General features: G+C 48.6%; 1 protein-coding gene across 1 annotated transcript in view; it reads right to left on the minus strand.

The window, feature by feature from the left end:
* LOC144173809 (solute carrier organic anion transporter family member 4A1-like) overlaps nucleotides 1-17028 on the minus strand; it is a 41631-nt gene that overhangs the window by 11231 nt on the left and 13372 nt on the right. Inside the window, exons 5-7 of the mRNA XM_077702066.1 lie at nucleotides 14818-14973; nucleotides 6919-7008; nucleotides 2495-2687 (exon numbers count right to left, since the gene is read on the minus strand). Of these exons, the coding sequence (XP_077558192.1) occupies nucleotides 2495-2687; nucleotides 6919-7008; nucleotides 14818-14973 (439 nt within the window). The remainder of the gene's footprint in view (nucleotides 1-2494; nucleotides 2688-6918; nucleotides 7009-14817; nucleotides 14974-17028) is intronic.

The following is a 17028-nucleotide window of genomic DNA, read 5'->3' on the forward strand; positions in this document are numbered from 1 at the left end:
TATGTTTCACTTGAAATGTTAGAGTTTGTATAAAATTTCCCTGCGTCTTACTGCCACTGTCGTGTAAGGGTTCATGGACCCAGTCAATCGGTTCAGACTGCTTTTAGCCCATGGACCCCTCCAGATGTTTTTCTGGGAAATAAACCGATTGATTCATAAATAAATGCCGGTTAAAACTGGATGCAAACTAAAACAGCCGGAGCAAGCGACCTATGAAAAGGCTTTTTTTAATGCAGCGTGTCAGCCTTCGGCCCGTTAGTATAACGCGTTTCAATTTTGCTTCTGTACAGGGTTTGGTTGGTTGCGGGGTTTAATGCACCGACTCTGCACAGGCGATGAGGCGCGCCGTAGTGGAGGGCTCTGGATTAATTTTGACCACCTGGAGACCTTTAAAGTGCGCCGAAATCTCGAAGACACGGGCGTTTTTGCTTTTTGCCCCCATCAGAAAAGCGGTCGCCCCGGCCGGGAATCGAACCCGCGTCATTCGAATCAGCAGTATAGGGTTCGCGCAAAATACAAGGCCGATCCAGCAGAGATGGAAAGTAGCGTTTACCTCGTTGAAAAATAACAAGATAAATCCAGCCGCGCAGGTGGGTGCTAAGATAAATGGACACCGTGCAACCTGATCTTCGGGAGACATTTGGGCTCGAACGAAACTGCTGCTTGGTAAAACGATGGGACCCATTAAGAGTGGCACACAGCGGCGCTTGGGATCGAATGCCATGACAAAAGCGTTTGAAAGTTTTTTAATCAGAAAAAGTGTGAAGGGAAGAAGTTACAATATTAATAAATATTCGTGTATACATGTTTTATAGTGCACTTGACTAGAATTTGGCTTGCAAAGGTGTTTTTAGGTCACGGCAGGCCCCAACGAGGCATAGCAATTGCGAGTTTAGGCGCCCATCACCGCTACATTTCAATTTTCACTGCATTCGGTGCCGATTTTAAGTCACTGCCTTTGCCCTTATTGGAAATTCTACCGTCCTTTTTACCGTATAAAATGGCGACTTTCATCTGCACTAGCCATAGCAAGCTCAAGAAAAATCGTTTTGTGGTCCCTTTAACTGATGTAGAAATTGTGTCTGTCGCGGCTTAATACACCAGTCCCCGTATACGGAGGCTCTGGCGTTGTTCTACTGATCCGCTCTGATGCGCTACAAGTAGTGGTGTTCTTTCGCATTTGGACGGCGGCGTAGACTGGATGAGGCCTCGGCCAAAGCGGACACGAGGGTGGAAGGAGTGGAGGAAACTAAAAGAAGAGGAAACTAAAAGAGTACGGATGTAGGTGAAAAGAAGGTGAAGTATAATTATTTCGTCCACACAAATCCCGCACCCTAACGGAATCGCACTGTTAGCACACACCCACCGCGTCAATAGGAATTATAACTGGTAATTGTTTTTTTTACTCAGCTTAGCTGTAGCGGTGTCATTTCTCCAAAAACCCTGCCATCGGCACCACTGCATGTGTGAAGCCTCGGCGAAAGGGGGACAGAGATGCCCTACAACGGGAATAGCACTGCTGGCCCCATGGCATCAGTATAAATAACCACCTTTTTTTTTTACATTGCCTCAATACGTCTGTCCAGAGCTACGCATTGCTGTTAATTACACGTTTCGCATGCCGTGAAGTCGAAAGGCGGTATGTTTTGGGTGAGGAAGCGATATACGATGCACTCGTTGTATTTGTTGCGAGTACCATACCTTCAAAAAATAATTTTCTGAAGTTTTCTGTAACATTTCTGCTGAACGTTTTCAAGAAAACGTTGCAAGTGTATTAGATGTAAGAAATAGAAAAAAAATATTATGTACAAAGCGTACACATTTCTAATCTGAAGCTTTCAGAAAACAAACTTGCCAAAAAAGAAAAATAAACGGCTGAAAAAAAAATGTTGCATTGATTTTTATACAAGGAACTCTGTATCGAAGTGCACAGAAATTGAACACTGTAGTACGCTCGAGGCGTACTGAAAACAGTTCAGCGTTACGTGTGAACGCTCTAGAACATACCCCTTAGCCCTCATTCACACAGCCGGCACCTTCTCCGTCACGGCACCTTCGCGTCAAAAAACCGCGACGGAGACGTAACGGAGTAGCGTTCGTACAGGAGCTCTCTGTTAAGAGTACAGGGTCGTCTGCCTGGTGGTCAGTTTAGCCTAGAATTGAGCGTGCTTAATCCGAAAAGTAAAGAAAATGGCTTGGATTTTTACATGTGCTCACGTTTCGCTAAATTTAGCCGTAAAAATTTGTTTTCTGATCGGCTGGTTTACAACGGGGCGTGGTGCCGTCGCGTTGAAGGAACGGAAACATAGAGCTCGGCTTGCCGTCACCGTCGCGCCGTTTTCGGTGAGAAATCGCCCGGAAAACCGTCGCCCATACGGAAGACGGTGACGTGACGGTGACGTGACGGGGTTAAAAACGGCTCTGTGAATGAGGGCTTAGGCTGCTCCTACGGCGGGGACCAATCGTGAGACGGGGGAACCGCAACGGCGCTTACTTATGAACAGCGGGGATGTTGACGGCGAACATGGGGTCGGCGCAGTGGGTTCTGAACGTGAATATGCAAAGCCAGGGAATGATGCTGACGCCGGCGCACATCTTGATGATGCCTTCTGCACTGAGGTTAAGGCGGGTCACCAGGTAGCCGCCCATGAAGGTTCCGCCGCAGCCACCCAGGATCGCTATGGAACCTTAAGCAGGAGACAAGGCAGGCGCTTAGTGCTGGGCCACGCAATTCTTAAGCGAAGCTCGTTAATCCCGGGAAAACCCTCAAAACGGCTGGTATTTCGTAGGATGGCAAGTTGGGCATTTGGTTCAGATTCAAATTCACGATAAAAAAAACAGCGCAAGAAACACAGGAACAAACGAAGAGGGGACGGGACGACGGCAATCATGACGTCGTCCCCTCTTCTTTTGTCCTTGTGTTTCTCGCGCTGTTTCTTCATCATGGTTTTTCGTAGCGCCAATATGACCTTCAAGCTCAACTAAGGTCAAGCCAGCGCCTCGGGCTGTTACGTAGCGAAAGCGTCTCATCACTCGTTTTAACGTAGCATTCTTTGGCGAGTACCCCCGCAGCCAGGACCGTGTAACGTCCTGCATTTCCACAAAAATGCAGATATCGCGGAAGTTCCACCTGTAATCGTTAAAACACAAATGAACGAAATTTAGAAAAACTAAAAAATAAAAAAAAATATAAAATAATAACGGAAAATGAAAAACTGTGTAACGCCCTGCGTTTCCACAATAATGCAGATTTCGCTAAAGTTTCAAATGTAATCATTGTAATAACGTAAATGGAGTTAATTGGTCGAACGAAATTTTGAAAAACGTAAAAAATAAGAAAAATATTAAAAAAATACGGGTAATGTCAAAAGCTACACCGCATGGCATTTCCACAATAATGCAGATTTCGGGAAAGTACGACCTGTACACGTTATCATAGCGTAAATGAACATAATTGGTCGAACGAAATTTTGAAAAACTAGAAAATAAGAAAAATACAATTGCGAACCGTGTATCGCCCTGCATTTCCACAATAATGCAGATTTCGCGAAAGTTCTGAATGTAATCGTTGTAATAACGTAAACGGAGATAATTGGTCGAACGAAATAGTGAAAAAATAAAAAAACAAGAAAACTATTGCCGCGAACCATGTATGGGTTTGTTTGTTTATTGTTTGTTTTTACTACTCCGCCAAGCCTGGGTCTGTTATCTGTGTCCCAAGCGAAGCGCGTCTTCCATCCTTTATTTTTTATGCCGCACGGGCTATCCATTCAGATAAGCAGACTGTTTCGCCCTAACGTCACTAGCCCAGAATGATAATCTTTGATGTACAATGTTCTGGATGTAAATCGACGGTTCCAGAGACACTCGCGCCGAAAGGTAAAAGCCTGCAGAGCAGACGCCCCGGCATTCGAATCGCCGACGCTCGCTTACGCATGTCACTTTGTTGACTGCTGCTTCGCTGCCTGTGTACTTTTGAGTTGTTAGGGGAGCACAAGTTCGCTCCAATAAACTTCTTTTCCTTCAAGACACGTGCGTTGTCTTTGGCTACGTGACAATACTTTAAAAATAAGGAGAATGTCAAAACGTATACCGCATGCCAGTTCCACAATAATGCAGATTTGGCGTAAGTTCCACCTGTAGTCGTTATAATGGCGTAAATTAACAGATTTGGTTGAACGAAATTTTGGAAAACAACAAATGAGAAAAATATAAAATAATTACGAAAAATAGCGAACCTTGTAGCGCCCTGCATTTCCACAGTAATGCATATTTCGCGAAAGCTCCAAATGTAACCGTTGTAATAACGTAAATGAAGATAATTGGTCGAACGAAATTTGGAAAGACTAAAAATTAAGAAACATTTTTAGAAAATACGCGGAATGTCAAAACGTATACCGCATGGCATTTCTGCAGTAATGCAGATTTCGGGAAAGTACCACCTGTAGACGTTATAACAGCGTAACTGGACACAATTGGCCGAAAAAATTTTGAAAACTAGAGAAATGGGAAAAATATAAAATAATTACGGAAAATGGCGAACCGTGTAACGCCCTGCATTTCCACAATAATGCAGATTTCGGGAAAGTTCCAAATATAATCGTTGTAATAACGTAAATGGAGATAACCGGTCCAACGAAATTTTGAAAAATTAAAAAGTAATAAAAATATTTAAAAAGTACGCAGAATGTCAAAACGTACCGCGCGTGCCATTTCGACAATAATGTGGATTTCGGAAAACTTGGACCTGAAATCGTTATAATAGCGTAAATGGGCATATTTGGTCGAACGAAATTTCGAAAAATTAAAAAAATTAAGAAAAATATCAAATAATTACGGAAAATGGCGAAAACGGCGAACCGTGTAACACCCTGCACTTCTACAATAATGTAGATTTCGCAAAAGCTTCACCTGCAATAGTTATAATAGCGTAATTAGAGATAATTTGTCGGACGGATTTGGATTGGAAAACGTTTATTGAGCATAGAAGTGGGTGGCTTTCTTAGTCCAGATAGCCGCGAGCTAGCGCAGCTGCTTGGGAGCGAGCGATGAAGCGTTCTCGGTCCTCGCCCCGTGAGCTGGCCAGCTCACGGTGCCAGCTTCCACTGCTCAGGGGATGGGGAAGGGAGGGGATTTCGCGCGTAGGGGCGTTCCCAGACCAGGTGGTAGGTAGTGTTTGGGACGGAGCAAGAGGGGCAGTTGTAGGGGTAAGTGGAGGGAGAGATGTAGTGGATTATCGAGGTGTTGTAGAGCGTGTTGGTCTGCAGTCGACGTCAGATGCGAGCCGCCTGTGTGCTGAGGGATGGGTGAGGAGGGGGGTATACTATTAAAGCCGCAGTTGGCGATAATGATATAAGATTTCAGGGTATCGGGGAGGGACAGAAGGATAGATGGAGGGTTCGGAAAGGTCATCTTCCGTCAACGAAAACGCCCGGAATGTAAGAGCGCGGACAGTGGTGTGTGCCGCCTCGTTTCGCTCGAGGGAAGCATGACCTGGTGGCCACACAATCTGGATGTGGGGGCATCTTCGACTGAGGATAGTATCTTCAGTGCTGAGGGAGAGATGCAGCCTGTACAGTAGTTGCGGTAAGCTTATCGCGAATCTGTGAGGATTGCCACGTAGTTAGAGGAAGCCGTGGTCGCTGATAGAGCGATGGCTGTCTCTTCAGCCGTCGTGGTGCTTGCCTGGAGAAGGCTGAGGGAGGTAATATTGACCGATTCGGAGTCGACGACAGCCAGTGTGTGAGCAGGGCGGGATGTATACGGAGCGACGTCCGTGTATCGTGTGTCCGGTTTGTTGTGGTATTCGGCTCGGAGGCGAGTGACGCGGGCCTGTCTTCTGCCTTGATGGAAGGAAGGGTGCATGTGTTTGGGACTGGGAGACACAAAGATATGAGCGCGGAGTGACGGAGGGATACGCTGGGGGTGTCCAAAGGCAGAGGAGTAGCGTAGCTTAGTTTATGCAGTACCGTTGCTGGACCCGCTGTGCTTCGAGGAGTTCAGAAAGGGAATTATGGATACCTCAATCCAGAAGGCGGGCAGGAGGCGTGAAGGCGGGGAGGCCGAGGGCGATTTTGTACGATTTCATGATAAAAGCGTCTAATTTGGCATGTTACTTTGGTTTGAGATTGACATAGGGAGTACCATTTGTAATGCGGCTGATCAGTAGGGCTTGAACAAGACGGCAGGTGTCTGGTTATTTTCGGCCATGGCGCTGAGTGGAGATTCTTCTGAAGAGATGTGTGAGTTGGGTGACTGGGACATGAAGTTGTGGGAGAATCGCCGCCCCAGAACCATCTGCGTGGAACGTCACACCAAGTAAACGGGGTGAGGGCAGTTTGGGAATGGGCGTGGAATCGATCATGACTGACGGGTCCGGAGTGGGGTTTGGAGTTCGGCCTCGGGTGCGGGCTCGAAGATCGAGGAGTGCGGATTTGTGTGGTGCACATGTCAGGCCACGATGTTGCCGGTACCTGAGTGTGCAATCAACGGCTTGCTGGAAAAGGTCTTGTTGATCTCCCGGGGATTTAGAAAAAAAATTGGATGGAGAAAACACCCTTAAGGCAGGCGGCATAAGAATGATACGCATTAGTAGATAGTTCTCTGAATTTCTGCCGAATTTTTTCCAAGTGTGCTTAGAGCGAGGTATTATAAGGGCGTGCGCATTCCCAAAATGATACCAAGAGGCGCTTGCAGCAACCCAGAGCACTGCGAATTCGCACCTACAGCGCCGAGCAGCGTGTGCGTTTTGTCTTCCAGTGCAAGTGTGTGCGAGTTAATTGCGCGCTATCGACACTAACACCAAGCCATCACTCGACAAGCTTGGTTTAACCACGTGCAACCAGGTGTTGGCACTTTCCTTGTTCATTAATGGGCCCTTTAGTAGCTTGTACATCTTTGAGGGCAGTATATGCTTACCTAACACAGCTGCAGCATGGGTTGAAGTAATGGCGAACTGAGACTCAAAAAATTTTGTAGAAAAAGCTGTCACAGCGTTGGTGAGCATATCTGGAAAAAGAAAAAGACGTCGTCAATATTGAAACCCTAGCCAGAGTTGCCCATCGCCTTGAGTTATACAAGAAAAGTGAATTGCTTCAGAGCACAGAATTGTGTAACAACTGCTTTCCCCTTTCGGCGTCTCTGTCTCTGTGTCGCTTTCGAAGGAGTAAGTGAGCACACACGCATGTTAAGTGCTATGACATGCATTTGGTATGTCAATTGAGCTTGGGATGCTCTGGCCCCTCCACAAAGCTCTCGCTACTAGTCTGAACCTAAAGCAAAACTCGAGAATGCTCAAAGCTGCTTTTGGCATGGGCCCTCGGGCGGTTAATATAATGTAATCGGCAGACTTGTAAACACCAAACGTTATAATACTTAATCAATTTTGTTAAAAATGCAATAAAGACTCGGTTACTCGGTTTCTTTCTATGAAAAGGAACATGCGACTTATCTTTCGGGACTTTTCAGATCGAGTCAGTAGTAGCGGTATCCAGTTGCTTTGGGGAATAAAAGTGCAAAGCACAAGTTACCCCTCCTGGCTTAGACCATTTCTAGCCTCCGCAACTATTACGGAACCGGGCTGGACATTGATACTTCCAAAAGTATTCCACAATACAAATATCGCGATACTTGTGTTCGACACCTAAAGTACAAATACATATTTGAGGGATGCATCTGCAGAAACAAAATGAAAGTAGTCCGGTATTCAGATTACAGATGAGGATACAAATACTGAAATACCTTGTTTATTTTATTTACTTGATGTTCTGAAAATGCCCTTTTGTGCAGTGTTGTTTGTTTGAAACCATATACATATCACGAAATCGAATCACTTAAACAAGTGGATGATCAATACAAATAACGTTTATTTGTAATGTAATGTCGTAAACTCACAGCCATTAGCGGGCATGTAGAGGACCTCTTCTAGCTGCCGCGTTGCTGTTGAGATATATGTTAACGATTGCATCACAAATGACAATGGTGAGTTTGCCTTTGTCAATGGCTGTAATGTCACGCTGGAGTCGTTCTTGGGGTTGTTGACTTTGTATCTCAACAATACTGCATTGGGCTCCAATGGAACGTTTTGCGTACAGGAAATGGGAGTATGCATAGGCACGAACGTGGTCCCTGTCGTGAGCAATATTTTTATGAGTAAGGTTGACTGTGGCCTAAAGATAGTTTTTCAAGGCCTTGCTTTTAAGCAATATTGACGGTTTTCTGTTCCTGGGAAGCAACGTTGGTAAGGTGTCATGCAAACTTGGTGTTCTTGACGCCTTTGATGCAAGCGGCAGAGGTGGCTTGAATTTCACATGTGAAGTTCCCTCCGACGACACCCCTAGGTATCTTGACCCAAACTTGCATTTTTCCGCCCAATCAGTGCGCTAGAAGTATGCGCCCCGATCAAGCAAGCCCCTTCATGGTTTCAGTTATTTCCAGTTCAAGACAATAAAGAAACGGAATAGCGCTTACGAGCCTCAAGTTGTCTATCAACACGTCGTGTCACCCTTGGGCGCAACTTAGCTTCAGTGAGCAGGTTGTTCGGTTGAGAAATGCCGGCTATCCTGCATCTGTGTTGCAGTCCGTCCGTCGCATTTTGTTAAAAAATTAGGAGGAAGCGCCCTTGGCAAGCCTAATCTGGACAAAAGCAAGAAAGTGGCTGTGATAACACATGGGCATGCGCTGTCGCTTCGGTTAAAAAACACAGCTGGCAGGTTCGGGCTTAGGGTGGTTTTTTTTCTGCCAAGAACAAGCTGAACAGCTAAGGCTTAATGGTTGGTAACAGCCTGGACGTCGGTGGGCGCACTGCCACACGGGGTTGTACAGGTGCTTCAGAAGTTAAATGGAGCACGGAAGCGGTGGCCGGAGCGGGCAAAACTAGAATTCTTGTGTATAGCTCCCCTAGAGGAGCAGAGTTGCGCGTCCATCCACCATCTTGAGTTGCAGGGCGTGCGGGTCAGCCACCCTTCTCGCGTGAGAAAGCTGCCGCCGGGCCGCCGCGCCAGTGGCAGCGGCGAGGAGGAGTGGCAAGGAGCGGCCGGGAAAAAAAAAAAAAAAAACCCGCCCGCATCTTCCCACGGCAGGAACTCGAGTAAATGCGTCGCAGACTGGTGGGGGTATCGCGTGAATGTTGCGTAATTGGGTATGGTTTGGGAATGCTTAATTGTTATTTCGTCTTTATTATTCTTATTTATTGAATGAAGGAGAAGCGAAGGCAAGGAGTGTAAAGTTAAAGTCTGTCTTTATTGCTTGGTGCCGTCAAGCAAAGCGTCAAGTAAAGCGAAAGCCAAGCAAAGACGCCCTTGACTGAATTCCGAACGCGCGCTCCGCCGCTTATATACACACCGCCCGCGTTCGAGGGAGAGGAGTACAGGGGGAGAGACGCGCATGCGCACACCTCCGTACACAAGCGCGCGAACTTTCCACGCACCCACCACGCCGTTATCACGTGTACACGCCCTGCCGCCGTTACTGTTGAGCGCGACGCAGCACACGGGTAGCTACGACCATAGCCTCCTTTATACTTTAGAAGGTATAAAGGAGGCTATGCTACGACGCATGCGCGCACAGACGCGCTCCCCCCGAACCGCCGCATCTGTTGTTGAGAGCGACGGAGCGCACGGGGTACACGCGCTCCTCCCGCACCGCCGCACCTGTTGTTGAGAGCGAGGAGGGTACGGGGGAGAGACGCGCACCTGCGCCTCGACGCGACGCGCATGCGCAGTGAGCGTGTGGACGGCGCCGACAACATCGACGAGTGACATCGCGAGCCTAAGAAATGCTCCGCATTTAAAACTGGCGCACGATATTGGACCGCTTATCAGATGAGCGGCCGCCGCTGCCGCCGCTTCCGGAACCGCCGATACCCAGTTGAGTAGCACTGAAAGCGGGCTTTCTGTCGAACTGGAACCCGCGGCGTGTGGCAATCAGACGTGCAACTCTTGCGCTACGCGATATACAGGGCTACGCGATATACAGGAACTCTAGGCAAAACTCATGCCAGCGCGATCTATGAATAGATGCGCCGGAGCATAGAGTTTCTTAGTATAGTGTAAGAAACTCTATGCGCCGGAGATAGCGAGAGTGCGTGGGCGCATGCGGCTGGCCAATCTCGATACGCTGACGCTCGCCTTATAGCCGGCTGAAGCGAAACCACGGCCGGACTGAAGGAGCGGCGAACGCGCAGTTTCATGAAAGTGCGCGCCCGCCGCTCCTCCAGCCCAGCCGTGGCGAAACCGTGCTGCTGTCATCCCTGCTCGCCAGGTGCGCTTCCGATGCCTTATGCACGAATCTGCTTGCACGCGTCGGTAAGAAATCTGATCTTCAGAGGCGTATGGGTTCAGTTTTGTTAGGAACTCCACCAGTTTGTACACGTCCCTGCTGTGGTTCGCGATTATCCACGCGGCACGATTGCGGTGCCATGAGGCTTAAACACTCGCGAATAATTCAGCATCCGCGGCCATAATCGTGCTTGGCCTAATGGAACGCATAAATAATGAATGAAAACGTACAGTTCATGTGTGTATTGGCTGCATTGCTTCCATGGTTTTAGTGGGCGCTCAAGATATTGGAGCCTACGCGAGGCCACCTGCTTCAAAACAAATCGGCTTTATCGTACAAATGTCAGTAAGTTATGTTGGGAAAAGAAGGGTATCCCTGCTTAACTCCTAAGCATTGGAAGCGCCCCTGGCGAGTAGGGATGACAGCAGCACGGTTTCGCTTGAGCCGGGGAAAAGGCGAACGTCAGCGTATCGAGATTGGCCAGTCGCATGCGCCCACGCACTCTCGCTATCTCTGGCGCATCTATTCATAGATCGCGCTGTCATGCAGTTTTGCTTAGACTTCCTGTATATAGCTCCCCTAGGGGAGCAGAGTTGCGCGTCCATCCGCCATCTTGAGTTCCAGGTCGTGCGGGAAAGCCACCCGTCTCAAGAGCTGCCGCCGGGCCGCCGCGCCAGCGGCAGCGGCGAGGAGTGGTGGTCAGGAGCGGCGTGAACAAAACCTGGCGCACGATAGTTGCTTGCTTATCAGCCGAGCAAACGCCCCTGCCACCGCAACCGCCGATGCTCAGTAGAGCAGAACTGACTGAATACGCGCTCTTGTGCGTAGCACTGAAAGCGGGCTTTCCTATTGAACTGGAACCCGCGGCATGTGGCAATCAGACGGGCAACTCTTTGCGCTATGCGATACAGATAACTCTAGTTTTGCCTAGGGTGCCTCGATTCACGCGTCCGCCGTACAGGGTGGAGACACGTATGCATTGACGCCGCCATTCTGGGTCACTCGCTCTCCACCGCAGCAAGTCATTGTATCAAAACCGCGCTGTAATTATCGCCGCAACGTGGTTTACTGGCGATGTTTGAATCATCTTATCTGTTTCGCGTTGCTGGGTCTTGTGGGAATCGAAAAGAACAACGCGTTGAGCACTTTGACCTGATAGCGCCGGCACGGGATCGTTCAAAGGGTGTATCCACCCTGTACGGTGGCGCTGACATCGAGGCACCCTAGTTTTGCCCGCTGCCGCCGCCGCTCCTTTGCTCCGTTTAACTTTTGGAGCACCTGTACATTAAAGCACGGAACACGTTTTGTGCCGCGCAAAACAAATGTTGAGTACTGGATTGTTCTGTTTTGTGGTCGGGCAGACTGACCGGTGTTGTAATGTGAGCCTAGGGAACATCGCTCGTCCCTAACAGGAAACCTTTTCACTCATTTGGCATCCCACTCTTCTGAATGTGGCTGTAAACCTGGCTTTCATGACAAGAAAGGGCTTTTCAAGCACCGTGAACCACAACAATAGAACTTGCCGAAGCGTTTCACGCACAGGTAAGGGGCTCGGATTGCGTCAGACAACCCTCTCTCAGTATCTCTGAGAAGGAAACGACACTTCGTAATGAAAGAAGGTAGATGCGGGGGTGGGAGGCCTTTTTTTCATCATATATCTATGCGCATGTGCAGCGGAATACGTGCGTGTTTGTGGGGATCTGTGGGGTATAAATGGGTTTCCTTTGAAAATAAACTTTTCAGCTGATAATAAGCGCCAATGTCGTCCCTCTTTCTTGACCCTGTTTTAGTTCACGCTTAAAATGGCAACGGCGTATGTTCACCAACGAGCTCGTCTCTCCATTTTACTTAAGGTTATTTCACACGCACGGAATCGATATGATTTCTACCTTTGCTTGCTTTTGTGTGGTTTATTTCGGGGCACAATCTCGCTCCAATACTTCTCCAAGTACGAGAACGTTGCGTCTTCACCGACTTCGTGGCAACATTTATGAAGTAAGTTACTTTGGAACGGGCTTTGGAATAGTTCACTTCTAACCTCGAGCTGGAAATCCCCATTTCTTTCCGACAACGTGTCTACGACGTGTTTAACTACCGACGGGGCGACCAGACACTAAATTAGCGCGCGCGAAATTTCGTCAAGCAGTCTGACAAGAGACGCAAGAAAATGGTTTCCAGAAATTTAGGCACCAGACTGCGGCGTACGCTGGCACCTTAACCAAAACGAAGCACCTAAATGGAGGGGGCGATACCTGGCTACCAAGCTCCTCCTCACGCATCGCCATTGCTATCGGGACCGGTGCAGGTCAGTTATCGTCATCTCACTCGACCTGACTCGTAAACGCGGTATGAAGTTCGAGCGTCGTGCTCCGTAAGCAGTACCAGAATAAATGATGACGAAACATTTTTTTCAATCTAGCTAACCGACCTCTGTCAACCACGAAGCCGTGGCAACTTAATTTATACCGACTATGTGCGTTCCTGTAGAATGCACTAAGGATTGCGAGGAAGGCCATTCACCTTAATAGCGCTTTTCCAGGCAATACGGTCTTCGGAGGCCCGCGCCCTGCTGTCGCGTTGGTGGGCATTTTCGCTTCCCACCATCGAATCAACGAAACACGCGTATGCGTCATTGTGACAATTACTTACGTAGTTGTCTAATCGGTGCAAGATTAGCCTACCACTTCCAGCTGTGGAAGGATTCCAGGGGCGGTAAGGAGGAGACGGTTTAGCAAAGCAGAATGTAATGACCCAGACTTCGCTAAAAAATATGGCTGGAGATTAAGCTACCCCCTAATGCGAAATTTGGGCGCAGCTGTATAGCTGTTTTGACTGTGCAAAATATGTTGGCGCAAAGGATTTCAGACAGACATATATGTATGGTTACAAAACGTATTTGCAGCGGCTGACGAAGCAGAAGCACCGGTTGCCTTGCTTATTGTTCAGCACTCACTGTGGGTTATGGCGTCGGCGGTGCTCAGCCTTCGCTTTGGCAGCTCGTTTAGCTGCAGCGGCTGACGAAGCATACGACAGGTTGCTTCGCTCGCAGTTCAGCATTCACTCCTGAATGCTGCAGTGCGATGAGGCAGCACTCACTCGTGGATTCTCTCGGCGACAGCAATTGAGCCTGTGCGTCGGCGGCGCGAAGTGCGTCTCAGGAAGGGACCGCGAACTACGTCTGAGGATGCGGACGCACATGGTCGTCACGTCCATGCTCCACCTAACGTTTTCGCCAAGCGTCACGCAGACGAGCGTCTCGCGCGGGCTCACCATCCCCCCTCCCCCCCCCCCCACACACACACAAACATACGAACACTTTCGGAGAAGCGTCTCGCTAAACCGCCACGGCGAACCGCCCTTCCCCCACAAATTTGGCAACAGTCTCCTCCTTTGCCTTATTTCACTCTTCGGTCTTGCCATCGTTCGCTTGGTTACAACGACGACAGCGACGCCGCTCAGCCCAGGAATGGGCGCCGAAGGCCTGCGCCCTAAAAATTAAACTTTGCACTTGATATGCTGGAACAAATAATCGTAATGAGATACCCACACCTACCATAGTATCGCGATGTATTCGATACACGTTAAATGTATTCTGGTACTGACATTCAAATACATTTAAAGCGAAGCCTAATAGTCCGGGTACAAAGACAGGGAATTCCTGGTAGACTAGTAGCGCCAGGAGGAACGTCGGAGGAACGCCTGGTGGCGTTTCTCCGACTCTCAAAGCTTAGCCAAGATCAAGCAAGCGCCTTTTGTGATTTGGTGGTGTCGACGGAAATGCCAGCGACCCCGCTGCGGCCACCGACCGACCCGATTAGCGGCGCCAATGGCTTCCGCAGTGAAAGCATCTATTGACTTGTTCGTTCCAATGGAAGGGGTGAGGAGAAGGGGAAAAAGTAAAGGCCAAGCTCAGGCAAGGTCGAGTTCGCTCTTCGTGAGCTACCAGGTGAAAACGTCTGTTAGCTAGTTCGTTCCGAGGAAAGGGCTGCGGCGAGGGCGACAAGGATAGGAGTATCGGTGACTGAATCGGAATGGAGCCGCAGTGACGAGAAGCACATTGACGACCTTTCCTGGGACTTCTGCGGCAAATGGAAATGAACACGTGGTCACCTTCATGCTGTGATTTCTTTTGTCTAATCTGAAGCTACTTTATTTCGGCTGTTGTGTATAGGTGATATTCGTTGAAAAGTTTAGCTCTCAATTTCTCCGCTTGGCAACACTGGAAACGGCAACGGACATGGCGCGGCTTGTGCCCCTGCGCCCGCACGCCGAAAAAAAAAAAACACCGGCGTGCGTCGTCTGCTTCGTTTCAACCCGATTCGCAACGGTAGTGTCAACACAGATGTTACTAATCGCAGCCACATTAGACTCGAGGCATTACGTTGCGTTCGGTGGGGTAGATTTTGGAACGTCCAACAGAAATCATGTGTTTAGCCCGGACAAGTACCGCCATCCCGCGGAGCCCGACGTAACCAGTGACGGCGCACTCACATGGTTGCCTGCATGCGTGTTTAGCCAGTGAATACAACGTATACTCACAGTCCGCAGTCCCAGCCATCGAAATGCTCAGGAATGTGGCGTTCGTGAGTACATCCCAAATGGCTTTTGGTAGCTCCTTGAAGCTTGTTCCCTCCTTCATTGTATGTATTCCAGGGGTGCACTCGCGCTTTTTATCTTCCAGCAGCGCGTAGTAGCCTGCAGCGCAAAACAACAAAAAAATCTTATTTGGCCGCGTGTCTCAGCAACACTATGCAACACTTTGTATGTAATCCGAGTTGAAGAACTACGAATTAGTAGAGCACATTACACCCAGTGAAAGGAAAACTGCAAGTACGGGATTCATCCAGAGACGTCGTGCCCTGCGGTGACGTTTAGGACGGCTCGCTCGAAAGTCTCTCTATACCTTGTCTGTAACTTATTTCACTATATGGCTGGTAATCGTTGAAAAGTTTAGATATCAGTTTCATCGCTTGGCAACACTGGAAGCGGCCACAGACATGGCCGATGCGCCGAAGAAAAAATCACACATCTCCACGCCGTGAACGATGCCGAGGGTGCGAAGCACTGGGGCGCAAGTTGTGTATTGCTTGTGTGATGAGCGTCATCGTCCGTGCGTGCTGATGCACTCTGAGTTTTAAATGATTTTGAGGTGCAGTAAATGCACTGTAAATGACAAGCGCCACACGAAAGACAATTCGCGTCCCAGTACTTCGCACCCTCGGCATCGTTAGTTGCGTCTTTTTTCGCGAATTATCGTTAGATAGTTTAGGGTTTTTGCTTTATTTTTGCGTTTTATACTCTTTTAAGTTCGCGCTCTTTGCTACTGCAGGTACCGGCGCTCTACCCATATGGCGCGCGGATGGTACTACAGTATCCGTCCAGTCTTCAGTGAGGGAGCCATCCAGCCTCCGGAGGCCCTTGGTTTTAAGGTTAGCGGAAAAGTGAATTGGACAGCAGTAGAGGCTAGTAAAAGAAGGTTAGAATGTTGGTGGGAAAATACCAGAGAACAGTCTAAGAAGACATGCCAACAAAGAAGTCAGACTAGCACAAAAATTTGGTAAAAGTATTTTCTTTTTATTTTGATATCATTTTTTATTTTGTTTGTATTTTTTGACGAGGTGACTGTACAGTGGCGTTGCGACAATGGCCGCTGTGCAACGCCACCCCGTTACAAAGGAAAAGCCACTAAGCATCATCCTATTAATAATCATCATCATCAGTGTGCGTCGCTCTCGATAGATGGCGTACAATGCTGTGCGCACGTAAAGCCCCTTGCGCACGGACATCGCCAGACATCGACACGGACATTGTGAGGTCCTAAAGGGCTTCGCCCTTAAAAAAAATTGGGCCCATCTCCCCACGAGGGGGGACTCGAGTAAATGCGTCGCGTAGGGGGTGGGTGTATTGCGTTAACGTTAGTGTTTGGGGGGGGGGGGTGGGGTGGTAGTGAATGTGTTAACTATTATTGCTTATTACTATTAATTATTATTATTTCTTTGATATAATTATTATTACTTTCGTGATTTTGCGACTCGAGTCCCCCCTCGTGGAGAGATGGGCCCAATTTTTCTTTTTTTTTTTGTGACGCAAGAAGTGAAGGCAAGGAGTAGGTTGTTGTAAGTCGTTATTTATTTATTTGTTGCTGTTGTCGTTGTATTGGACGCTGAGAACGACGGCTTCGTGGTCGCTAAAGTGTACTGTTAAGGGGTCTTTAAGCAGTGGTCGTGCGTTGCAGCAACTGGTCAAGACGAGATCGATGCAACTGCTGCCGTGTATCAGCAGCTTCTTGACGTAGTTTGAATGAGTGAAGGATATCAGGCGCGTTCGTACCCTTCGATTCTGTGTCGCTTTTGTGGCACAGTGGGAAGAGCACCATGTACCTCGCGTTCCGCCCACACGGTCGTGGGATCGAAACCAGGCGCTGATAACTATTATTTTTTTTATATATTGTAGGGGGAGGGGTGCGGACCTGTTGTTGAGAGCGAGGAGGGTAGCGTGCTGCGGTAGAGGAGGAGTGGGGGAGAGGGCGCACCTGCGCGCTGAGCTGTTGGGGACGGACGGCGGACGCTACATGTGAGTTAAAAAAATACTCTGCATTTAAAACACTAGCGTGCTTCGTCTGCTCCGTTTCAACCCGATTCTCAACTGTGGTGTCAACAGAGATGTTATTAATCGCACTCACATTGGACTCGGGGCAATACTTTGCGTTCGGTAAGGTAGAATTTGTTAACGTGCAACACAGTCATGTGC

This window comes from Haemaphysalis longicornis, unplaced genomic scaffold (genome assembly GCF_048455015.1).
Source record: "Haemaphysalis longicornis isolate Haplotype H1 unplaced genomic scaffold, Haemaphysalis longicornis Haplotype H1 scaffold_3, whole genome shotgun sequence".
Classification (NCBI taxonomy): Eukaryota; Metazoa; Arthropoda; class Arachnida; order Ixodida; family Ixodidae; genus Haemaphysalis; species Haemaphysalis longicornis.